The 26,008-nt window shown below is 34.9% G+C and overlaps 4 protein-coding genes across 5 annotated transcripts; 1 reads left to right on the top strand and 3 right to left on the bottom strand.

The window, feature by feature from the left end:
• Positions 1 to 1,769: 1,769 nt before the first annotated feature.
• Positions 1,770 to 3,038, top strand: LOC123208391 (germin-like protein 5-1). The gene is made up of 2 exons (XM_044625868.1): positions 1,770 to 2,066; positions 2,359 to 3,038. Exons 1-2 carry the CDS (start codon positions 1,955 to 1,957, stop codon positions 2,892 to 2,894), a joined length of 648 nt encoding a protein of 215 aa, XP_044481803.1. The 5' UTR covers positions 1,770 to 1,954; the 3' UTR covers positions 2,895 to 3,038.
• A 702-nt stretch (positions 3,039 to 3,740) lies between these two features.
• Positions 3,741 to 12,607, bottom strand: LOC123208390 (phytochrome A1). Of its 2 annotated transcripts, XR_006500776.1 has the most exons (7): positions 12,306 to 12,607; positions 9,481 to 11,539; positions 8,294 to 9,113; positions 6,799 to 7,089; positions 6,373 to 6,673; positions 5,603 to 5,764; positions 3,741 to 5,215 (listed from the first exon to the last, which is right to left on the bottom strand). XR_006500776.1 is itself a non-coding variant. In XM_044625867.1 (5 exons), the coding sequence occupies exons 2-5, from the start codon at positions 11,531 to 11,533 to the stop codon at positions 6,463 to 6,465; spliced, it is 3,375 nt and encodes a 1,124-aa protein (XP_044481802.1). In that variant the 5' UTR covers positions 11,534 to 11,539; positions 12,306 to 12,607; the 3' UTR covers positions 6,251 to 6,462. The 2 variants fall into 2 exon arrangements, 1 of the variants encoding a protein (XP_044481802.1); XM_044625867.1 differs by lacking the exons at positions 3,741 to 5,215; positions 5,603 to 5,764 and having other exon boundaries at positions 6,251 to 6,673.
• A 3,261-nt stretch (positions 12,608 to 15,868) lies between these two features.
• Positions 15,869 to 17,123, bottom strand: LOC123201604. Its single transcript, XM_044617181.1, has one exon. It carries the CDS (start codon positions 16,845 to 16,847, stop codon positions 16,359 to 16,361), a length of 489 nt encoding a protein of 162 aa, XP_044473116.1. The 5' UTR covers positions 16,848 to 17,123; the 3' UTR covers positions 15,869 to 16,358.
• A 7,084-nt stretch (positions 17,124 to 24,207) lies between these two features.
• On the bottom strand, positions 24,208 to 25,439 carry LOC123199486. The gene has a single exon (XM_044614516.1). It carries the CDS (start codon positions 24,860 to 24,862, stop codon positions 24,533 to 24,535), a length of 330 nt encoding a protein of 109 aa, XP_044470451.1. The 5' UTR covers positions 24,863 to 25,439; the 3' UTR covers positions 24,208 to 24,532.
• Positions 25,440 to 26,008: the final 569 nt, after the last annotated feature.

Below are 26,008 nucleotides of genomic sequence, written 5' to 3'. Positions count from 1 at the left end.
GAAAGAGAGACCAAAGCAACCAGAGCAACCAGCACCAAAACAACAAAATAGCAAAAAGAATACAGCAAGGCGAAGCAGGAGGCCCGGCAACACACTAAGAAGGAGCATCCAAGAAGGTGGAAGCTCACACACCAGCAAGCAGCCAGAACTCCAGGGCAGCAAGAGGAGCAATTGCTCCATAACATTAGGACTTAATCGCTTATTATCAAATGAAAACATTGTCAAATAATCATTAACAAAGTATCATATGTGACATCACGGTTCAATAACTTCACCTAGACAGGTCAATTGGGCGAGGTCAAATGGAGGCCTAGCCCGAGCACGAAAAAAGGCTCAGGCATGATAAAGCCCGGCTCAACACTCTACAGTGTCGGGCCGGGCCCATGGGCCTACCGAACCGGGCCTAGAGCTTTAATATTAGGCTCATGGGCTGGTCCGGCCCGACTCGATACTGTTTATATATATATATATGTATATATATATATATATGTATATATATATATATATATGTATATATTTTTTCCTGGGTAGCATAGGCTTCTGCTGCCTTGCGACAGAAGCAAACGACAGCAGAAGCTTTCTTGCGACTGCCAGGCAGAAGCCTCTGCATAATTTTAAAAAAAATTATTTTTTTAAATAAATCTATTTTATTTCTTTTTATTTTCACTTTTATTTATAAATCTTTTAATCACTCAATTTCAATTATTTCATTATATTTTCAATTTCATTAACTCTCTTTCGAAAAATATCTAAATTCGTAAATAATAATTATTCATTTTTGAAGAATTTAGAGATTTAAATATAAAAGATGAGTAGATAAATATTATATAGTAGATATATTTTATTTATGTTTTGTAATTTATACCGTATGTAAATTAATTTATCTGTACTATGTTATCAATTTATAATATTTTTCATCATATAACTACGGTATTTCTCTATCACAAGTGAGAGATTATAAATAAAATATTTGAGATACTGTTATCGGTTTTAATAATTGAAAAAAATTTATGTTAAAAAATGTTAATTAATTTTTTTTAAATTGATTAAATGGGTCGGGCCGGCCCGATTAAAGCCCAACCCGGTCTGGCCCCATTAAAGCCCGGCCCTATTAAGGCTCGTTATTATATGGGCCGGGCCTTGGACCTTTATATTTTAATGTGTCGGCCCAGTCCGAAGACCTGTTACTGTTTGGGCCTTAGGCCCGACACGGCCCATTGACATCTCTAACTTCACCCACTAAATTTTTTAAATTAAATCAAATTAAAAAAATACGATTTGATCTAGTTTAAATATTTCATATATATATATATATATATATATATATATATATATATATATATATATTAAAAAACTGAAAACTGTTTATAAAAATTTATAAACCTAAACCAAATTATTTTATAAACTAAATTATAATTTTTAAATAGTTTGATCCAATGATACGGTTTAAATTAAATCATACACGCCCTTATTGAAGAGCATAAATTCAACAAACGAAGAGGTTAAACGTGAGCATAGAACCATGTGGCTAGCAATGGTAGCATCCCGCAAAAGGCACGAACCCTGTCAAAGCAAAGCAACGTCAACACATTCTTGAAGGGAAAAAACCACAAGCCATGACACCCCACTCTACTCTTCTATAGAGTATTAAATAAGTAGATGTGGGCCATCCTAATATACAAGCTTGAAGCACACAAAATGGGAGTCAATCAAGCCCAATTGGGCCTTTCCTTGGGGAATAAAAAAGCAAGCTGGCATGCGTCTTGCAAGTACTCATTCTCACTGTTCAAAATTATAACCCCATCACTTCTCTATGTCCGTTTCTACAGGCTCCATCTTTTTCCCTCACTCATTGATTCCACTGTTTTTCTTTTAGTCTTTTCTTGATTGCTTCTCTTTTTTCTTTCTACTTTAGCAACAATAATAGGAACTGCTAAAAAGCGCACATATAGATATGGCCGCTGCTCTGGTGACTCTCTTTGTCCTCACTTTTGCTGTGGCCTTGTCAACCACTGCTGCAGATCCTGATTTGCTCCAAGATCTTTGCGTCGCCGACCTCAGTTCCAGTAAACTTCTTAGTCCTCTTACTTCATTTGTGTTACACATATTCATAAATTTCATTTATTGTACCATTTAAGGTTGACCTGCTTCTTCAGCTGTTCTGCAACTTATTTGTCATTAGCTCCATATTACACTTGGGAGCTCTCAAAATCACTTTTTTTTTTTAACTTTCCATAATTTATTTGTAGTCCACTCATGTATAATGAATACTTGGTAGGTGGTAGCTCTTTTATGGTTTCTTTAATGATATGATCTCTAGTTCATGAAGTTGTTTCTTTTTCCTTTATTGATGAACAGCTGTGAAAGTCAATGGATTCCCCTGCAAGGAAAATGCAACAGTAGAGGATTTCTCCTCAGACATTTTGGCTAAACCAGGAAGCACAAACAATACCTTGGGTTCACTGGTAACGGGTGCCAATGTTGAGAAAATCCCAGGTCTAAACACTCTTGGTGTCTCACTTTCCCGCATTGACTATGCCCCTGGAGGCCTTAACCCACCTCACACTCATCCTCGCGCCACTGAAATGGTTTTTGTCCTGGAGGGTGAGCTAACTGTTGGCTTCATAACAACTGCCAACAAACTGTTCACAAAGGTCATCAAGAAGGGTGAGACTTTTGTGTTCCCAAAAGGGTTGGTACATTTTCAGAAGAACAATGGAAATGTGCCTGCTGCTGTTATTTCCGCATTTAACAGCCAGTTTCCAGGCACTCAATCCATTGCTCTAACATTGTTTACTGCACAACCATCAGTGCCTGAAAATGTCTTGACCAAGGCTTTCCAGATTGGTACCAAAGAAGTTGAGAAGATTAAGTCCAGACTTACTCCCAAGTAGAGATATTGAGACTTAATTTACTATTTCTATTACTGATACATTGCTCTATACTTCGGCTTTTCAGGTTGTGATATCTAAGTGGGTGGAATTCTGTATTTCAGTTTCAATCTCTGTTCAGAATAAAACACATGTTCTATTTTCTTATTCAGTGTATACACTTGACCTAATTTATCAAATCTCCAGTTGTAAACATAACTTTAAAAGTGGAGGATAATCACATTATGGATTAGATTAGTATATTATTCCAAAAATCTAGGACTCCCTGAAATCCAAACTTGATTAAATACAAAATCTTATATAATGCAAATTATGATAATGTGGTCATATTTATATGGCAAGCTATCCTCAAAAATCTTAAAGAAGATTAGTTGGGGTATTAACATCAAAGTCATTAAATATATGTAACCCACGCTACTTTATGGGAGACCTAACTTTCGCTGCCTTTATCATATAATTATCACTTGCAAAGCCAGCAATCAAGCATGGACCTATTAATTTTCTAATGCAGAATAAAGATACCATTCTTTTACTTCATAAAGTATCTTTTTTTTTGTCTTCTCAATCAAAGAATGCTATAACGTTTCCATCATCTAGAGGAAAAGAATTTCAGTATTATGAGTGAATATAATGTAACATCTCTAGATAAATCTCACATCGACAAAACACGGGATACATGTTGGGTATGGATATCCCACATCTCTGTGATGTGATGGGTTGTTGGACAGGATGTTACACATGGCATATAATATATAGGAGAATAACGATGCTAATATTTCGTTTTCCATTCAGGTAATCTTTCTGCTTCTTTTGCTTTATCTCCAGCCAATAATAAGAGGAAGGTGAATAAAGTGACAGGCAGACCTATTCCACTAATAACACAACGTGTCTATGATAAAGATGATAATTGTAACTTTATGGCTACAGGGTAGAACAACACAGTCATGGTTGTGATGATAATGATATAATTATAACTTTGCAACTACACTGTGACATAGTCAATGGATATTAGGTGACTTGTGGGGCAACCAGTTTAACAATGCTGCAATTATCAGCTGGAAAATTGTCAGGTTCACCAATACTTTAATTCATGAATGATAGGCTATTTCTCTCAATCACATTACCCAGAAATCCTGAAGGAATTGCACATCTGCAAACATCAACCCTCAGGATAAAACTATTAAAATAAAGGCTAAAGGACTATTTCTTGTCCAATGTTCGGTGAAAAGACAAAAACATATTCGCGAGAGTTTAAAAACCTAGACACCCACCTGTCCCTAAACTTTCATTAAAATTGACATTAAATATAAAGATAAAATTGTCATTTTAACAATAATATTAAAAAAATATATAAATTAATCTTGTTTCCCCTCTCCACCAGGTTTTGAAAATTGATATTTTACCCCAAGTCTCAACTTTGAAAAGTGATTTTTCCTCCCCAAATCCCTAGGTTTTCTTCTCTCCGGTGACAGCCACCATCTCCGTCCTTTGTTTTCCCTCTATCACTGTCCATGACTCTGATGACATGCAAAAAAGCTTTGACTGACAACGAATCAAAGACTGTAATGTTTTTATCAAATTAGCTACACTCCGCCACGTATTCGTTGCCTTTTGGTCTTTTCCTACCCATGGTTCTAGACATGGTCGTTGATTCCAACCAACGAAGTCAAATCGACAACCTCGTTGATTCATCTATACGAAAACTCATCTTCTCCAATGAAGATGAGGCTAGAAAAAGGAAAGATGGCCGAACAGTGCCAGTTGCCGGAGAGGGAGAGGTTTTGCCAAAAAATTAAAACCCTAGAGGAAAAAATGAACTTTTTCAAAACTTAATTCTAATGGAAAATTGTTAGTTTTTCAAACAAAAGGGGAAAATGAGATATATTTTATTTATTTTAATATTACTGATAGAATGACAATTTTACCCCTTAACCCTAATAAAAAATTCTTGGGTTTGTGGTAATGAAGTAAACCTTGAAAGGGTATTTAGATTTTAGAACTCCCGTGGGTGTGTCTTTTTACCAAACCTTGGGTGGGAAACAGTCCTTTGGCCTTAAAATAAATGGAAAAGCTTCAGCTTTACTTCTCATCCTCACTAGTTCACTGACTGACACTAACAACCACCCTGTCAACTATTGCATCATATATAACCTGATTCAAACTTTGAATTTAACTTCTACTGAAGATAAAAATTTTCAGTAGCTATGGAACCTACCACCCAAAAGCCATAACTTACTGATTCTTGTTGCTGACAGGAACAGATCCTTCTCACCCCAATGCACTAGCTTTTTGCTTTACTAAACAAACACTGCCTTCAATAGCACCTATAAGAGAGTTAGAAAAGATTAGAATTCTAAAAATGGGATGACGCATGGTCTGCCTCACAACTCAATTCACACAATTTCATAACAGAACACTATACAAATAAAAAAAGGCAAAAGTAAAGTTGTGAATCAAAAAACTGAAAGTTTATAGTTCTAGCAAGATAAGCAATTTGAACTTTAGGCCAAATTCATTTTTAAATTATCGGTCTTGTAGTAAACGGACAGAATGAAAATACAATAAAGCAAAACACATTCCTAATATATGTTAAATAAAGACTTCTCATGAATATTTATGAATCAAATAACCCCAAAGATTCACTGTAAAAATCACACACACTTACACCAATAAAATGAATAAATCTAGTTGCAAGTTGATTAGAAAAGCACCTGTTATAGTTGCTTCCCCGTCTGCAGAGACAGTCTCTCTCTATTTTCTGTCTTTGTTGTAGCATAATATCTGAAAAATGATTGAAAGGGAAAGCAAAAAGCACTGACCACCATCCTGTCAGAGTAGAAGATTTGAGCTAGAAGTTATAGTTTCATAAGCACCTGCAAAGGATAACAGCAAACTATTCACAAAATCATCTACGTATAGATACAAAATTGGATAGAAAAGAGCATTAGAAAGAAGATATTGTGAAATTTTTAACAGTAATACTAATGCAAACAATCAAAAAGTTTATTGCATATTGGAATCCATAAAATTCATATTCACAATTTTATGAACATACATTCTGATTCTCAACATACCACATCATATGGTTGTTTAATCTATTTAGACAACACCCCAGCTATTATATAGAATGCTATTGCAGTGAAAGAGCACTAATTCCAATGAATATTAATGAGAAGGTCGTAATATGCTGATTTACAGAGAAAGGAGATATAAAAATATTTTCTGAACTAGATAAAATTATCATTGCTGAAAACCATAAAACACCAGAGACGGCAAAATAGCCTTAAAGCCACCAAATACTCAAATTGACACACACAAACTTTAAATTAGAAAATTTAAGCAATTCATCACAAGAAAGATGACAATTCTAACAGTTGATTAAGCAAGTGTGAATTCGTTTACAAAGAAAAATGAAACTGCATTATTTACAACTTGAAACAAACACAAACAGGCCAACAATAAAATTGGAACAGATTCAAACCACAGGCTAGGGGAAAATTCAGGATTGAACTCCAAATTCGATTTTTATCTGTACACAGAATGCTACAGAACTTAGTTCCTTGAAAATTGATTAGGTCTGAGATTTGTGGGCTGCAGCAAGTTCAACAGCCATGATGAAAGTTGACTTCCCTTCTTCCCTCAGATACTGCACATCTCCATTCATAAGCTTTACCAGCTTTCTGCTAATAAGCAGGCTGATGCCCTCCTCCGATATGTCTCCATCAGTTCCAAACATTTGGTTCAGCAATGCTTCAGGTATGCCCCCGCCCGCATGTGTTATCCTGATACAAAATACGAAACCAAGGATTTATACTAATTATCAATCATTTGTACACCAAAGTTTAAAAAATACAATGTTAGTGCAATAGCCCAATTGGTGAGGAGAAGCATGAAAATTTGTTAGTACCTGAGCTCCAATCGTGCAAGATGAACAGATTGGCCTAACTGATCCTTGGTTAAATTAGCTGTAACAGTAAGCTGGTCTCCATTTGGGGTAAACCTAACTGATACTAACAAGAAATCAGCTAAGACCTGTTGAAGCCTAATACTATCTCCATATAATGTTTCAGTCATGAACCCTTCTGCTGTTTCATTGACTATTCGGATTCCCTTTCCAGTGCTCTTTATCATAACTTGACTGATAGAGGCCACCAACACTTCATGCAGAGTAAACTCAACCATTTCCAGATCCAAGTAGCTGTTATGAATCCAAGAAAGAAAAAAATAAGAATTAGGTTAGAATAGATCAAAGTGAGAAAGCATGAATTATATCACAAAGATCTCCCACATCCTCTTGCCCGTCTTCAAAGGGCGGCAGCTTAACCTCTGACATTATGAAATGAACAAAACCCAATTTCTCTCAGTAGGAAAGGGTCACTTATGCAGGAAATGTGCAAATAATTAGAATTTCATTCCTACCACAAACAATACATAGGGTAGTAGAAAGTCAGAAAAAACATCAGAAGTAACCAGAGCAAGAATAACTCAATCAAAGCCAGGAAAAGGGTTCATTCTATAATCACTGTTTTTGTTCCTTGAACTGAACACTCCAATGTGCATTTCAAATCCAATCTCATATGGACTCCGAAAACTCTTTATGCAATGTGGATCAATAGAATAATCTGATTTCAACTGCAATTCTAGTGGATATAACCAAAGATATAAAGATCAAATGTGGTCTCATAATCATGCTAGGAGTAATAGAGTAAGCTAAAATTGTTAGTGCCAAAATGTGATGGAAGGACTCCTTCCTATAAACTTTAACTTTTAGAAAAATAATTCCACTTCACCCTGATAAAATGAGAAACTGGGTGAATTTGTAACTCCCAGAAGATACACAGCTTGTCTACATAGTGCATATAAAACTAGTATACCAGTCTCTTTAAGAATCTAGGAGACAGGATGCAGTGTAAAGCATGGTAGTCAAATTACTTATCGTATCATTTTTCAACTTATAAAAAATTATTTTTTTTATAAGTTGAAAAAAAAAAATTTTCAATCGAGCTCGAGCCCATGGTTTTCAAAACTCGTCAAGCTCAACTCTCTCTTGCGAGTCAAGCTCAAATATGTCTAAGCTCGAACTTTACTCAAATCCACCCCTACATAAAGTTGGATACATCTTTAAAAAAATAATAAATTAATAAAAAAATTGCAATAGCCACATCATCATCTTGAAAAATATCTCAAACACTTTCAAAGTTTAAATATTTCTTAAATACACTTTGTTACATCATCACTTCTCAAAAAGGTGTATCATCTTCATCGGTAAAATTAACGATATGAAACAATAACCATGGTGCAAAGCTTCCATGCTACATGACAGTGATTGAGAAGTGCAAGATGAAGTTGCATTAGGTAAAGGAAAAAGAATATTCATTTGTAGAGATCGAAGTTTATCATACCCATCAATGATGCTATCAAGATCTGAGTCATCAAGAACCTTGTTGAGTTGGCGCTGGCACTGTGCACTAGTATGCAAAATTTGTTTTTGTTCCTCTCCTAGGTCAGTTCCCTCCAGCATTCTCTGAGAAAATATGATCCCGGAAAGAGGATTCCGTATCTGCCTTCTAATATAAGCTAATCTTTTTAATCTCTTCACGGCAGTTTGTTCTGATAATCGCTGGATATGAAGTGCCTGTTGCAGCTCTTGGCTGGCAAGCTGCAAGAAGCAGAAGACACCAGTGACAGCTCCCTCTCTGTCCAATTTCTTACTCACACACAACAAGCATTCCACATACTTTCCATTCCGACCAAAGAAACCAAAAGGAACCTTCTCAGGATCCTGACCAGTCATGGCATTGTTCAGAACAATGCCAAGATTTATAAAAGCCTCTTGGTTCTTGAGCCGGCATAATGCCACGTTGGTCCCAAAAACTTCTGCCAAAAGTAATTTGTCTAGCACTTCCTCTCTTTTCCACCCACTTATCTTTTCCATTGCAGGATTCCACTCAGAGCACCATCCAAATTCATCTGTACCAAATATAGGTGGTATCAATGGGTTTGGATTCTGTACAATTGCTTTGTAATCACCTTCAATCCTGGTGAATTTGTCCATGACAGTTTTCTGACCAGTTATATCCTGTGCAACAAAACAAACACCAACAACATTTTCATGGAGGTCCCTGCTTGCACAAGCATTCACAACTAAACTGATGGGGGGACTGGTGTCAGTCTTAGATCCATATGTTTTAATCTCAAATTCAATGTCATGCTCCTCTTGACCTGATCAGAACAGAGGGAAAAAACCATTCAAAATCTATCAGAAATCAAAGAATTTCACCGGAAATATGAAACTTGATCCCTGTGTTATAAATTACAAATATAAACTCATCTCTGCCCCTCCCTTCTTGGGTGGGATTAGGTGGGTAGAGAATGTAAGTTTATTTTCCCTGTCTTTTTAGCACAATGAATAGGTTAAATAGATCACTAAGCAATCCAATGTTTTGTCAGTCTTCATCAATCTAATGCACATGAGTAAACAAAATTATACACATATTTGAGCTGATCAAATGAATAAAGACACTCAATTTCATGCAAATCTTTACTATTTAGTAACCCTTAATAATATGATGAATGGATTAGCACATACCCTGCAATGCCAAGTATAGCATCCTTTTGACTTTGTCAATTGAAGTATCTTCCACAAGTGTGAGCAAATGCTTCCCTATTGCTTTTTCAACGGGAAGACCAGTTAACTCAGCGATTTTTGTATTCCATCCATTAACCAGCCCATCAACATCAACCGCCAAAATTGGTACTGTAGCCGTTTCAATGAGACGGACCATTTCACTTGTAACTGCTTCAAGTTCTTTCATTCCTTCTATTTTGAGGTCACTGAGCTTTGAGTGGATTGATTTGCTGCCTATGTCCAAAGCTTCAACATCTTTGAACGCATTCCTTAATATAAGCTGCAAAGAATGGATTGCATCCATTTCATAGTCTTTCCAAGGTAAGCTCCTTGTTTTGACAACTTCAAGGAAAGCCTTGAACGATGATCTTGGATGCATCCTCCTGCCATCATCCTTCTCACCTGGTTCATGCTTTGCACCACCCCAACGAATCTCTGAAGCAGTGTGTGACCGGAACCAGAAAATGATGTCCTTGGAAGATATCCTCACAGCTGCCATTCCACAGACTACATCTCCAAGAGCCAGGGCCCCCGGGAAACCCGCATCATATAAGCTATCTGTACTCAAACCCGTGGAATCCATATGGTACTCAGAGAGCCATGATGCTATATCATGTATCTGGAAGTCACTTGGAGTCAGTCCCAATCTCCATATCTTTTTCTTGTACAATAGGGCAGCCCCATCACATTTGACAAGATCCATAATATTAGGGGTCTGTGTCACAATACCCAAGGGAGCATCCCGCATAAGCATATCACACAAGAGAGTCTGAGTACGCAGGATATTCTTCTCAACGATTTGGTTCTCTAACTCCAGCTCCTTGTTGACATGTATGGCAAATACCTGAGCCAGAAACTCACAGGCATACCTAAGAGGGAATGGAACAAACCTTGGAGTTGTGTTATGACAGACTACTAAACCCCAAAGTCTCTTTCTTTTCTGTGGTTGTACAGAAGTAGGGCTGTCACCCTCTTCCCCCTCCTCATTCACTACAACTGCCATCACTAGAGAAGCAATAGAAGTCATGTTTTCCATATATTGTAAATGGCAACTGTGAGGAGCTCTTAAGGTTGAACCACACAAGGTTAGATCAAAGGGAAGTTTCTCATCTTGAATCACCTTGACATGTTTTGCACGACAATCAACGATCATGCGGACCTTATTCTTCATAAACAGAAAGCGTGCAGCCTGAGGAATATCAGTGGCTGGATAGTGCAAACCTAAATATGGCTCCAGACCAGGCTTTGTGATCTCAGAGACGACTTCACCATGGTCATCATCATGAAATTTATAAGTCATCACCCTATCATAACCTGTAAGTTCAAACACCTCCTGAACCATAGTATCACAAAGCCTCTCCATACTCCCACTAGGTAAAGACTGCAAGCGGGTAATTGCCTTGGCTGCAAGTTTGTATGACTGCAGGGCCCCAGCAGCAGTCATGGGAACTTCATAAGGCTTCACAGGTTCAAAGTCAATGATCAAGCTACCTGTTACTCGGTGGACAATTGCATAAAAGGGCTTCCCAGAGGTCTTACAGTGGACCAAAATGGGATTCAAAAGAGAAACCTCACCAAATCCTAGGGCCTTCAGCAATGCGGAGGCACTGGGGGCAGTGAAGATGGTCCTTATGTCAGTTCCAACTCCAAGAACTGCATGGTCTCCAACACTTGGGACTGCATGACTAACCATTGTCAACATTTCAGAGGCATTCTCACTGTATGCTATGACCTTGAAAGTTTTCTCATCCAAGGCTAGCAAGCACCCAAATGGCTGAATCAGCTTGCCTTTCTGTATGTGATGAAGATAAGCTGTGGTTACTTTATCAGACCTAGGTTGCTGCTCATCAACTGAACTGGTTACTCGCACTGTACTCGAGTAGTCAAAGGAACTACCCGATGATTCAAAGTCTGCCTGAAGCTTTGCATCTACAGTAGTCTGAGCAATAATCCTAGCACTATGTCTTGACCTCCCTGAATTGGTAGAAGATTGGCTTGGCCTTGAAGAGGACATATTCACCTATTTTTTTAGAAGTTGGAGATAGAAATTAAAAGAATAATCTGGGAATGGTCTAATGACTTAAAAGGACTGATAGAACTGATTCTGGAAAATAGCAATAAACGTCATCATACTAATGATCATCATTGTAACCATAACATCATAACAGTACTTACACTAGTGTCCAGCGGTAAAAATAACAATAATAGTTCAGGGATTTCTTTGAATATGCTCTAGTGATGGTTGAACAAAAAATATATATGTATATTCAAAAGCCCATCAAGCACTCAAGGAAAGAAAACTCAGAAAACAAAGAATTCAATGGTCTATCCATATACAATAAATAATTAATTACTTAAAATTGACCATTAGCACAAGGAAATCAACTCTGCCATACCATTAATAAAAAACTTTCTATATTTCTATATCACAGTGAACATTATTACAAGAACCAATATTGTGAGGAGATTAATTCCTCTAATAGGCTAACTTGTTCGGATCCAATGTTGTTCACCCAATTCTACAGTATACAACGAAGCTAAACTTACTATTATCAAACATCAGAAAGACTAGCTAAGCCACAAGGGGAAACCAGTTCTTCAGGAAATTTAACTCACACAAGACTACAACCCAAAAACACTTCACGCATCATACAACTTCAGACGCTAAGAAACAGTGAAAGATCAAAGCTTGATAACAACTAAACGAACCCACAGAGCAAACATAGAAGTTAAGCCGAAAAGGAAACAAGTTGACCGTTGAAAGAATGATAAGGAAAGGTTCGAACCTTCTTGGGCCGAGGAAAGCAATACAAAAGAAAGCTGAGTTAAGTAAGATCCTGCGTACTCCTCCGAGTCCAAACTGGTTGAAGAAAAAGAAAAGCACGGAAATGGGTATGTATCTAAAGAGGAAGTGTAGCCGTTAGAGTTTGGCAAAGGCGACTCCCTGGCTAATGCATCTGAGTCTCGTCGTTTCTGAAACTTCATAGGCTTGGTAGTCTAAGTAGTTACCACTAGGAAGGGGCCACCTTAGACAACAGTAAAAGCAAATATATTATTATATACACAAATATCACAGTGATGGAGGGTGGGACAGTTTCGACACTCTGCCCATCCATTCATGTATAAAATATAGTTGGTAATAATAGAACAAAAATGCTCAACTTGTAACATTAAAAAAGGCTTTGAAATGATAAATTTCTATTTTATATATATAAAGAAAGCATCTTTTTGAGATTTACAAGATGTATAAAAAAAGATAGCTTTTTTTGAGAATTATAGAAGCAAGAGAAACAGACACAGATAGAGACGGTGTCACTAGTGTGTTACCATATTAACATACAAGAAGAGGTATGTTTCCTCGTTCCAAAGAAAGATAATACAACAAATTTTTTTTATTGGTGAGATAGTGAGATGAGATAAGAACAGTAATAATATGTTTCAATCCAATGAGCTGCCCAGAGCAGAGAAGATTGTAGATTGAGTTGAGAACCCAATGCCAACGGCATGAGACAATGTCCATGCCTTCCAAGTTGTGTCGAACAGAAACAAGAAAGAGAGTCATTGTGTTCACGTGTTGTTACTGTAATTTTAGTGCTAGACCCATCTGCATCTGACACCTGCCACCACATTCACGGTTTGGCCCATCCCTCTTCACTTTACAAAGTACAGTTGTATACACTCAATCTGTATGCTTATCCCTTTATCCCTTGTTGTTGGTTACTGCTACCATCAGTGCACTTCTCTTATCTCAAGGCCCCATTTGCTTTCTTACCCCACTTGCCTTATTTAACTTCAATCTCCATTTTATTGCAGACTCATATATTATTTAGCTTCTTCTCAGGACTTCCGTTCTCTGTCTCCAACATGTTAACAAACTCAAACTAGTAACTTCTTTTTTTCTGCTATCTATTCCAGAGAGAGTTTACTTATATTATTTACTTCTTTTTTAAAGTTTTCGTTGTTTCTGTTGTAGAGAAGTGAATCTCAAGTTCCTGTTGTTAAAACAGAAAACTACAAGGTGTAACTGTAAATTCATATGCTATTTTATCATGTAATTTCTCATACTTCGTTTGTTCATGGGAGTATGAAGGAAAGGTTTCATTTTAGGAGCTCATACTATTTAACCAAGCCGAGACTCAGTCTTCTCTTGTTACCCCAAGCAACCTGGGATGTAGGATTTGCATAAGGTGTTACAGTTTAAATTTTCAAAGATACAATGCAATGAACATTCATGACTTCCGAGTCCCCATATCAGGATATTGGAATAGAATAATAGTTTGATTGGGTACTGAAATTTTGGTTTCCAATCTTTTAGTTACTATAATTAAAGTGCATGTGGTGTGTCTGCAGCATTCATATCTTGCAGTTGTTGGGGTTGAGAGTTGTGGGAACAAGTAAATGGAAAGATTTGCATATGGTAAGGTGCAATACTTCCTGTAGCTGTCAGTGTTCTTTCAGAATCTGCTCTAATGGAATTCTCCATTGATGCATGATTTAGAACCTATACTTTTCAGCTGTGACCAATTGGGTAGGAATATATCTGTTTAAGATTCCAGACTGAGTAGATTGAAGTTTGTTTTTCTTTCCAGAAAAATTTGATGCCATGATTCGCTTAAACTTTGTGAATGCGTTCAGTCTCTGTTCTACAGAAGGAGCCAAGATTCCTGCAATATTTACTTCCCTGTACAGGATGCCAAAATGCTATTAATTAGTTTGTACCCAGTACCATGAGCATTTGTTGCTGCCTGTTAGCATAGACTGATTCTGGCACGTTGATATTGATAAAAAAAGAATGTATGTTCCCAGTTCCAAGAGCATTTTTTGGCAAAAATTTTGAAATTGGGAATCACTTCTGATAAACATATAATTGGCTAAGTACATTCTTCTCTTTAAGTATTGTTGCCATGGACACAAGCTATAAGGTTTTGCTGGATAATTTTGTCAATGTAACCCCAATTCAGATCGCTAGCCATGTCTGGGATGATATACACGTGACAGTGAACAAGATTGGCTACTTGCTATCTAGTTAACTGGTAATATGCTGCCTGCAAATTGAAAGTGTAACAAAAAGTAATATCCTCTCATGTATCCTAATCCTATATCACATGGTTTCAACAATAAAGAAGCTTAAATGTCTCCTAAGCGACAGAATTCAGAACTTAACTCAAGATTAAGAGTTTTGCAGTCAGAAGCATCTCATGCTATTAAATGGAAGAACCAGAGGAAATTGATAACCACAATCAATACCTGTGTTGAAGGTTGTATTCAACCAAATATAAGTCTTAGCATGCAGAGTGAAGAAAGAATAACTATTCACGGTTTCACTTATCATCAAATTGAAAATTCACTTGTTTGCCTGATTTCAAGTTGTCTTTAAGACCACTGAAATCTTACAGAATTGCAACCTATTCCCAGCAACTAGATGCACACCCTGTGGATATTGTTATTTGCCAGATTCTAGTAGTGGAGCCATGAAAATCTGTATGCATATTAATCCATATGATTATCACAACATGAATACAGATGACCATGTCATTATTATCGATATGGAGATTAGTGAAGGTAGAGATCTATACTGTTAGGTGGCCTTACCTTGTCTTTCTGGCTTAAGAGCCAAAATATTTGCAGAAGAAAGGTTGAATAATCTGATTCAAAAGTTCCATAAGGGGTCATACTGAACCCATGAGTTGCATCTAAATGAACAATGGTTCACAACACTCATACATGAGAGAACGAAAGATAAAAGAAACAAACATAGACCTTGATTTTGAATATGTCCAGAAATTGTCATTGCAGAAGGCTAAAGTGTGCTAAGTCTTTTAGAACAAATGTGAAGTACTAGTAGAAGAATTGATCTAAACATGGTTCAGTGGTCACTAAGTGTGCAAGAAAACAATAACCTATAACTAGAAAAGCTTTACAAATTTAAGGCTGAATTCTACTACTACTAGTTATTAAATTCAGGAAGATTCAAATTTCTAGATATTCACTCAGAACAAATATCCCCAGAAACTTGTTCATTTTCATATTACAACATTTGTATCAAACTTGAAAACAATTTTGAATTGAGATCTAAACTATTTTTTCTGTTTATCTTGTGTGGCCTGACTGTTGCTTTCTTACTAAACATCATCCATGTGTGAACCATGTGTTTCACACATAAGTGATCCTTACGATCTAAGCAGCTTATGTAAAGCAAAGCTAGGGGAAAGAGCTATGTGGTATCATCCACAAATATTTACTCTCACAAGACTCTAGAAGGCAGCTCTAAGTTCAAAATTCTCCAAAATTCCTATTTTACATGACAGTTAAACTAGGCATGGGAAGCAACAAACAGTACACAGAACTCTGAACTCTGAACTCAAAACTCAATCATACTTTATGGTATACAAAGAATGAAATGAAAAAAATCATGTCTTAAGAATATGGATATTAACAATATTAACCTTTAAGTAAACAAAATTTTTCTGCATTTGAAGACCTAGAAGGGGCTTCAATAACCTCTTTCGCTTGGGCAGTGGATCATAGTGCTCTTTTCATCAAATAAATATGATAAAACTTCATAAAGCTGCTCATCCTTTTGCAATCAAAGCTTCAAGAAACAATGCTACATGCCACATCATCGTCCACAATGTATTTGACCAATAATATGAACAATTTCTAAATATATGTCAAAACGCAGTCCTTGCATTTGTTGAGACCAATTAAGCAAGAAAAGGTTTGATCTTTCTAGAAAAACCTATCAATTTCAGCACAAACCGCAACTTTTCCTTGAAGCTTTTGAGGAATTTCTCAACAATCACAACCACAAAACAACAATATCAATTTTCACGAATCATTCACCCATGAAAATTCAGGTGGGGATTGCACTCTTTAGAATAGAAATCATTATTCTCAATCAAAGACCTCAACATCTCATTAGAGAACTTAGGATCATTGGGGTCACTTGTGATAGACTCATCAGATGTATCCAAAGTTTGAGGTTGCATAAAACAAAATGAGCAAACTTTACTACTAGTACCACCAAATTTCTCACCAGCATTTGCAGAAGCATCAGAAAATGAAACCCTTCTGTTTTGTTGTCTTTGCCTTCTGTTATAGAGTTGCTTCTTCGCCTGTGACACTGGAAACAGAACCACCTTCTTAATTCTTCTTCTAAAAATTTGAGTGCAACCAAACCCTCCATGCTTCTCCTCACCATCATTCCCAAGGACCGCACCATCATCGTCGCCGCCACCACCAACTCCAATCGTCTGATCATCATCATCATCATCATAATCATCAACAGTGCCACCAACTCTGGAAATTTCTTTATCAGACTCGGACATCAACAGATATATGTATTAAGTTATTAACATACCACAGTAAGAACAAAATCATAAAACTGAAACAAGGGATGATACAGCCCTTGATAGATGAGATCAAAAGAGAATAAAAAAAGGGTAACCCATCAAGCTGAATTGAAGTTTCTCCTGTTTGCTCACAGAAAATGGAATTCAAAGTTGAGAAATTTTGAATTTTTTTTGCCACAGTTGTAAAACCAAAGGAAAAAACTTTGATTCTGTCAAGCCTTCCACTGTTAAATATGAGTTTTATATAACTACAATTATATGCATATGGTGTAGTATTTACCCGTTAGCCACATAAGGAAGACAAGAATAGTTAAAGCTCCACGTGTGGGCTTTGGTGGGAAGCGCCAGGCAGGCATATATACCAGTTGTTGACAGAGACAAAACCAAATAAATATGAAAACAACTTCGTATCGGAAGATCCGCAATTACTCATTTCCCAGATCACTACATCACTTTATTATATTACAAGTCAATCAAGGATAAGCCACCCAATTCATGAAAAGAATTCGTTACTTATGTTTCAACACTTGACAGAAGATTGAATTGATTACCCAGATAATTACTCTCTCTTTCTTGTTAAAAAGGTTAAGAATGGATTCTGAAAAATTAACTTGTGAAAAAGTCTTGGTAAGGTAAGACAGCTGCATCAATATCCATCTAATTAACGTTGGTAGGTGTGACTTATTATTATGACTTTTTAATAAATTTTTTCCTTAATGTTTTAAAGCTGGGACTGGCCTGTCAAACCAGACGAATAATATTTACATTTCTTATTGAAAAGATTAAAAATGGATTACATAAGATAAAGATGGGATGCCCACCTGCATTGTACTCATTTGATCACAAAACATGTGATTTATACAAATAATATGGTTAAATCAAAGAGGTACATTTAATATGTAAAATTAGGAAACCTCCTCTTAAATTACAGAGAAGCTTTGACTTTGAGAGTGAAATGTGGAACAAATAAGCCTCCCATCTTAATGTTGGTCATCTTTCTCTTAGGCTTCTTATGCTTTCTGGGGAAGAAGCGGCGGCGTGTCTGAGGTGTTAGAGTTGCTGCAGCTTCGCACATCTCACCAGGATCTTCCTTGATGGTAGAAAGCTTGGCATTCAGAATATCTTCTATGTTCTTCCTGGAGTCTGTTCTTAAACTGCTCCTGCTCGTACAAGGCACCACACACCACATTCTCTTGTATGTCATTCGAGAGAATAATCAAACTTCAGCAAGAACACTCATCATGTATCATATATCTCCATTGCCATTTATAATGCTGCATTTAGAAGGATCATGGAAAACTGTGTAGAGATTCTTGTGTATTTGTTTTTGCACAGGTTGGAAAGTTTTATTAATATATTTGTAAATGGCTAGTGCTTTAACTCCTTTACAGCGATGTATTCAATCATAATGACTTCCCTTTATTCACCTACCAGATTTTAGTTAAGTCCATTCCAAGACATCATGATTTATAAAGCAGGAGATCCATGAATAGGGAATTTTTTGTTAATTAATATGCATGATTTGAAGGTGGCGCTGCTTAGATTTAGAGGATTGTCATACTTATAATATTGAAAGCAGGTGGACTGTATTATGCAGTTTCCTACCTAATTTGCTTTTCAGATTAATGATTAACCTTTATATTTCTTCTAGTTCGACTATCTTGGTAGGAATGGATTTAAGTTAAATTAATCTCAAACAAAAGTTAATTCGAGCTCAAACTTGATTTGCATGACTGGTAAATAATACCATTAGAAAAGAAAAATTTTAAATAATCTATAAAAATTGTCGAAGAAGAAAAAGAACTTTAAATAATTTACAAGAATTGCTAGAAAAAAAAAATTCAAATAATTTCTAAGAATCTTAAAAAAAGAAGAAAGAATCTATCAACTCCAACAGAATTATAAAAAAAGAAAAAATCACCGAAGAAGTAGAAGGAAAATCAATAATGAGAAGAGTTATAGCGCAAGGTGTTGGTCATGTCAAAGCTATTGGGAGTGAAATTTAATAGCCCAAGCAACTAAGCCAGACGCATTCATACAAAGTTCAGTAAGCTTACAAATCAAGATAATGCAGCACACAGAGAAAGGACAGAGCTCAAGTGATTTGACTACTCTTTTGCCAATAGAGAACAAATTCTTTTTCCTTTAGTTTAATAAAGAATAAATTCTGGACCAGCTGGAGCTCAGATAGATGGCATAATGCTAGACTCAAAACACGCATTGGGGCTTACTCAAGTTAAAACACAATATAAATAATATCATTAAAAAAATTAATTATGATATCTCTAGAGAAATCTTATATCGATATAAGAAAACAAACAGTAAATATGTATAAAAGTTTCGCATCGTTTATAAATGTTAAGATAAGTTGGTTAAATAGTATTTGAACTCTTAAGTTTTCAAAACGTATTTTAAGTTGTAAAACTTAAAAATAAAATCATAATAAATAATCTATATAGAATTAATAATAACAATAGATTAAACTGTAATAACAATTAAAGTTAGTTTGGATTAAATACACTTTAATCAAAGTAATATTTTGATTGTATTCCATATAATTACTTTATTCCATTATGGCCCCTTTCCCTTAGGAAAAGAACCGACTATGAGAGGGAAAAAAGGAAGGAAATGGAACGAAGTTATCAAGATGAAAAATGCAATTTAAGAAATTACATGTTTTATATAGCATCGATGATCTCCAACAATGAGAGTTAGGCTATAAATAATTTATATAGGTCAGATTTTCATTAACAAATAACACTTCTACTCTGTCTACATTTATAAAGAGAAGGATGAGACAAAACTGGAAGTCCCCAGTGAGTGGAAAGGACAATACTGGGACACATATCATCCATCTTCATTCTTTGCACTATCTCTGCATAAATCCTTCCAATCTTCTTGCTTGAAAATATGATCACTGGCAATAATGGCTTCAACGTAAGTTTCCTTGAGCGGCATAAACGAAGTCCCTTTAACCCTCCATGCATTTTCTTCACCCATTGGCACCTTCTTCTAGCTGCCCTTCCTGCTAACTTCACCTCATCATCTTCCTCCCTAAGCTTCGCATACCGAAAACTTATGCGTCGCGAAAGAACACCCACATGCATCATCATATTGCACAAGAAATGAAAATGAGTAGAGTAGTGAGTTCATGAGGTAATGAAAGAAGTGTATGCTTATATAAAGAGAAAGTAGAACGTGCAGATTAAGCTGGTTCTGCAACAGACGGCTACAGCATATTTTAAAAAGAATGTTCTCTGAATTTAGAAAGAGAGAGAACACATGGATGAGAGCATGAATACAACCACCCCAGTGTTTGTAAGGAGTGTGAAATGGGATGCATGTGCAATGATTGAAAGGGTCATGTTAGGGAACAATTGAAGGATCAAAACCAATCATTTGAGAAGGTAAAGAAGGAATATATGAAAGTGTTGATTAGCCAATTAAGCAGCAGATCTAATTGCTTTGAGACAAATATTAGTAGATAATGAAGTGAGGTTTATGATTGTGAATGAATCTTTTACCAATTAAAAGACAATGAGAAGTCAGGTTTGTGACCTGTGGTCTAATATGTCTCTATTGAACAAGACAGACAGCTAGCACAGCAGCCATTGTTTTATTGTTTACCAAAAGCAGCAATCCACCGCCACATAAAAAACTCAACAACTTCAGTTTCAGGGCTTCTGGCCCATTTACTTCTGAGTGTCAGATCAAAGTTAAGCCCAGGCTAATGAAACTACTAAACATTGAATGTTTTAGACACAAATGATTCTATCCAAACCAAGTTATCTCAGAAGTCTTGACTCAAATAATAATAATTGGTTTAAATTTGTTCAAATTAATATATTTTTTATCAAAAATTATTAACAAAATAAATAATATTATTAGCAAAATATAACAATTGCTTGGCAACACTATTTATTGGTAAAGTAAGAGATAATAAGTTATCTTGGAATTGTAGTTTAATAGGCAGAATAATTATGATATCATTTGTAATATAATAATTTAATAGTTTGATTTATTATTAAGATATTATAAAGTTTAAACACAACAAAAACATATTTTGAGATGCTTACAAGTATAACAGTCGAATCGCATATCATATCGTGTATCAAAACCATAATTTTCTTAAAAATTAAGATTTTTCATATATATACTTTTATTATATTATCATTTTCTTAAAAAATGTATCAATTCATATTGGTAATACATATAGTATCATATTAATTCGATATATCTCATAATATATATTGTTTTCCATATATATTGTATTATATCGTAGATATGTATTGTCTATTATAAAATACTAATAACTATACTTATAAATTATTTGAACATTTATCTTTTATCACTTTTAAGTAATATGAAATATATATATATATATATATATATATATATATATATACACACACACACACACACACACACACACACACACACACACACACACAACATCTTTCCAATATAAATAAAAAGCCAATAACATATTTAGAGGTGAGATCAACATGCAGGAAGATTTGGATGGACCATGGTGCCTGGAGCCGTCAGAATATTAAAATAAAATGTAATAAGAAATTTACTAGGCCTGAATGTCTTATGCATTACCATTCCGGATTCCTAAATAATAAATAAATATATTGTCAATTCCAGACATGTTCTTTCATGCTTAGGATTCAAGCAGGAAGCATGACCGTTAAATATTGTCAATGGTTTGACTTTTGAAACGCATGCCATGAATCAGGATTCAATCTACGATTTTATTCCTCGTTTCATATCATCTCTTTGAAAAATAACCCACCTCTATGACTCTCACTAACTTCCAGAACTCTATGTTGAATTTAGAGACAGATTCGGTCCGAATTAAGTTAAACCCAGATTTAGTTTGACTTAGATTAAATTTATAATATTTAATTCGAGTTTATTCAAATTAATATACAATATTATCAAAAAATTATTGATAAGATAAATATTTTCACTAATAAAATAAATAATATCATTATATGGAAAAATAAATTAATATTTATCTGAATTATTGAATTAAAATTTTAATGCAAGATCAACTTATCTTACTATAGCGATAGATTTAAGTCAACGTCAAATGATATCAGATCCACCCATAATCAAATTTAACCACATATTTTTATTGCATCACTTGCGCTTCTCAACTTTCCTCACTCTGCACTCACTCATGACAGAATTTATAATATTTTTCTTATCAAATGAGGCTTCATCTTCTTATAGTAGTTGCCGTATCACGTATTTCATAAGTTTATCACTTACGTATTTTATCACGAATGACAGGAGTTTATCATTTACAGTTGTTGTTATATACAAGAATACGTCATTTAAATTGAATTTTTTACAACAATTGGAAAATTGTGTAGCAGTAATCATAAATTACCAAGGGCAGAGATTGTCTCAGTTTTTAAATATTGTTATTTTTCAGATCATGAATCAAACCATCCCTAAACTAATATTTCTTTCCATGTACTTGTGAGGAAGTCTCAAGTTAAAATAAGAATGTCCAGTTTGGGTTATAAACTTGATTAAATTATAGGTAGGATCTGTGAGTTGCTGATCCTGGAAGATGCTTTCTTATTGAAGTCGTTCATATTTGTCCAGTAGAAAAGGGAAAACAAAGCGCTTAAGTAATTAGTTAGAATTATCAATTAAGATAAGTCAGCTTAGCATCACTTTCGACCTGCAAATGACGTCAGATTTCCAGTGATTTTGTGCCATCTAATGTCAATCTAAAGATACCCAATTAGCAGGAGTTCTTGCTCCTTTTAGTTAATGAATAATGCCCTTTCCTGGAAACTTCCCTTTCATTACTAGTTGAGAGTTTTACATATTCAGGATGAAGATTAAGCTTGATTATTTTTAGTTTATGTGACTTTTTAATTTGACACAATGTTAAGATATTATTTGTATTTTACAACTCTAAACATATTTAACACCGACAAACTAATTAATTAATCTTTTATTAGTATCTTCAAATGATATGAAATACTTATATATTCACAATGTCTTTCTCAAACTTTTGTCAATTTAAGATTTGCTTAGTAGTGCCGTAGCTCTTTTTTTATTTTCTTTGTTTTTTCTTTCCATTTTCCTATCATCCTCATCAAACTAAAATAAATATAGGTAGCAGGAGCAGCCATTCACAACTGCCCAAATGGAAATTCCGTGAATAAATGAATGAAAAGCAGTCATTTTTCAAGCTATTCTTCAACAACTTGCTCCATGAGCGTCATTACTAATCATTAATGAACAATGTTCCCTATATATATTTTTTTTATACATAATTTTTTTACTAAGATGATATATCATTATATGATTAAGTGTTAATTTATCTTTAATTAAAAATTATCTAATCATATGATGACACATTATTTATATGCTCAAATCGTATACCAAAATATGTGTATATAATTATATTGTTCATAAATAGAATAAGCGCACATGTCATGCTACTAAACCTACACGGATTAGTGTTGATGTAAACCTTTCAACTATGATTCAAATAATAGAGATGGGTACTTTTTCCCCATTGTCAATGAAGATTTAATGGAAGTTTCCGTTACAGTTTGGCTTTTGATTTTTTAACCTAAAACCCGTTTTGATAATTTAGAAAATCATAAATTATTTAATTAATTTTATCTTATTATCCCAATATGCATACCTAGCTATGGGCGTTACTAGAAGCCTTGAAGATGGCACTGAGTCATCATCAATAAAGAACGAAAGAAAAGGGTGGTGCGGTGTGTGTAGTCAAATACAAACAGCAATAGCAAAGTAATAGTCACGGTTCCCTAATATCTTTATACATCATCATGCACTGCAAACTCTTTCTTCATTCAAACTTACATCTTTGGGAACTGTATGCTCAATTTAATTTTAGTCTATGGCAGGCAGCTCAACCTAAACTCTCCCTTGAAATTTTCAAACTTTGAACTTCAAACTTCATCAATCCCTTTTTCCCATTTCTCTCATTACCTTCCACACGACACCAACCGAGCATCTTAACTTTCAAAGCCAACAGTTAACTGCAAATTTCATCCCCCAAAACCATGCTTTCCATAAAAAAGCCTTAACTGATTCTACCCCACTTAGTTTCTCACTGGGATGAACAACATTTTTTTTTTAATTTTACATTTATAAATTTCATTCTATCTTCTTCTTTTTGTTGTCCATATCCCTTAAGTTCGCAAATATATATATAAATTCTAATGGTCATTTTCAGATGTGAAAGTTCCTACTTTTTGTAAGAAAAGTACAGAGTGGACCGGTAATTGAAAATTGTTTTCAATTTATCAAAACCTCAGAAATTTCCCCATAACAAAACAGAGTCAATGACCGATTACATTTTACTGATCATAATTCAGCAATTACATAATTTATGGTCTATATTAATGGACATGTTAAGCATCTAGCACAAGTACTTTCACAAAAAGGAAAAAAGAGAACATATTTATCAAATTTCTAAACAAATTTGATAAGATATAAGCTGGAAAATTACAAACTTTCTATATATAGAACACCAAACTGAAACCAGCAAGCAATAATCCTCCAAATCACATAAAGAAACAAAGAGAAAAAGAAAAGATAATAATAATAATAACATGACAAAATAAAAAGTTTGGGGGTTGTCTTGTCTACCACTACCAGAAACTGCAGGAAGAGTTGTAATGGTGGTAGTTGTGGTTTACAAGACGAACAAATCTTCTTCTCCGGTAGTTTACGCTCCATCTAAGCCTTGACCAAACCAACTTCCGAATTTTAAAAGCCGATCTTAGCTTCAGCCACATCACCCTCTTCACTCTTATAATAGATGTTTTGATTCTCTCACTCACACTCTTCTTTCTGCAAAACTGGTAGCTTCTCAAGAACAGCTGTCGCTTCTCCATCATCATGTTGCTCTGCTCCATGTACCCATATGAATCGCTCCTAAAGAGTGGGTTTTGAACCTGATTGTGCAGCACCAAGGCCATGATGGCTTAGAAAGAAAGAGAGAAAGGATGGAAAAACGGTGAAAATCAAAAGGGTATGAAAATATATATAAGGAAGAAGAAAAGAAAGAACTTGAGTCTAGAAATGGGTGAGAGTTTCACATAGCTTTTGGGGTTTGGCTTTGGCTTTGTTTTTGGGTTGCTTACTATGTTGAAAATGCGAGCAGTGCGCCGCCGCAAGGGGTGGAGAGTGTCGACGCAATAAAAAATAATGTCGAGCCAAACAGTTTCTTCTTTTATAAACCAACTTTTACACGTGGGTGAGATATGTTTTAAGATTAGATTGGATGGACGGTCACGTGATTTTTTGTGTTATCTCTTATTTTGGGTTAATATCATTGGCCTCCCTCAAGATTTATAATCACGATACCTCTCTTATAGTTTGAGAGCTATACTATAGTTCATCTCTCCTGTATGGGTGGATTTTAACTTAACCAAATTAAGTTCGAATTCACTGTTAACCATTCAAAAATCGGTTTGAATTTAAACTTATTATTTCAAATTAAAATTGTATTTAAGTTATCTTATATTTGAGTTCGTTTCATTTAATTTAATTTTAACTACCATTTACTTGTATATGTCACTTATGAGGTGAAGACTTTGATTTTATTTGTCTTTAAGGTCAAAGAAATTAATAAGAGTGATAATTCTCAAACTATAACATATTGTTTATTGAAGAGAAATCTTGGTGGAGTTAAATGTGATTATGTATTTATATTTATTTCTCGGTCTTTTCTAACCTCCTAAAGCTTCAGAGGCCAGAACTAGATGGTTAGGTTGGATTAATTGCATCACTTGGGGTAGGAGTAGTTTTGTTTCATTTGGGTAGTACACATCACCATCTTATGTGGCGGATCCCACCGGTTAGGATTTTCTCCTCATTTTCCATGAAAATGAAACCTATAAGACCAGGAGCATATAAGATGCTAGGGAAGATTTGGTGCAGTTGAAAGATGAATATCTCACCAATATTGCCCTATTAAATGGAACAAATTTTAGGTGAATTCGGCCTAAATGAACTGTAACCTAAAACTGACTCACATAGAAACTATAGTATCTAATTTGAATTTAATTTTAAATTCGTTTAAATTAATGTAAAATATTATTAGAAAGTTTTCAATAATATAA

Source organism: Mangifera indica, chromosome 2 (assembly GCF_011075055.1).
Source record: "Mangifera indica cultivar Alphonso chromosome 2, CATAS_Mindica_2.1, whole genome shotgun sequence".
In the NCBI taxonomy this organism is placed as follows: Eukaryota; Viridiplantae; Streptophyta; class Magnoliopsida; order Sapindales; family Anacardiaceae; genus Mangifera; species Mangifera indica.
This window is presented reverse-complemented; position numbering and strand designations above follow the sequence as displayed.

Coding starts and splice junctions, on each gene's coding strand:
- LOC123208391 (XM_044625868.1), top strand. CDS start 1,955: ATGGCCGCTGCTCTGGTGACTCTCTTTGTCCTCACTTTTGCTGTGGCC. Junction 2,067..2,358: donor CGTCGCCGACCTCAGTTCCA/GTAAACTTCTTA, acceptor ATTGATGAACAG/CTGTGAAAGTCAATGGATTC.
- LOC123208390 (XM_044625867.1), bottom strand. CDS start 11,533: ATGTCCTCTTCAAGGCCAAGCCAATCTTCTACCAATTCAGGGAGGTCA. Junction 9,114..9,480: donor GCTATACTTGGCATTGCAGG/GTATGTGCTAAT, acceptor TGTTCTGATCAG/GTCAAGAGGAGCATGACATT. Junction 7,090..8,293: donor CTTGATAGCATCATTGATGG/GTATGATAAACT, acceptor GATTCATAACAG/CTACTTGGATCTGGAAATGG.
- LOC123201604 (XM_044617181.1), bottom strand. CDS start 16,847: ATGTCCGAGTCTGATAAAGAAATTTCCAGAGTTGGTGGCACTGTTGAT.
- LOC123199486 (XM_044614516.1), bottom strand. CDS start 24,862: ATGGCCTTGGTGCTGCACAATCAGGTTCAAAACCCACTCTTTAGGAGC.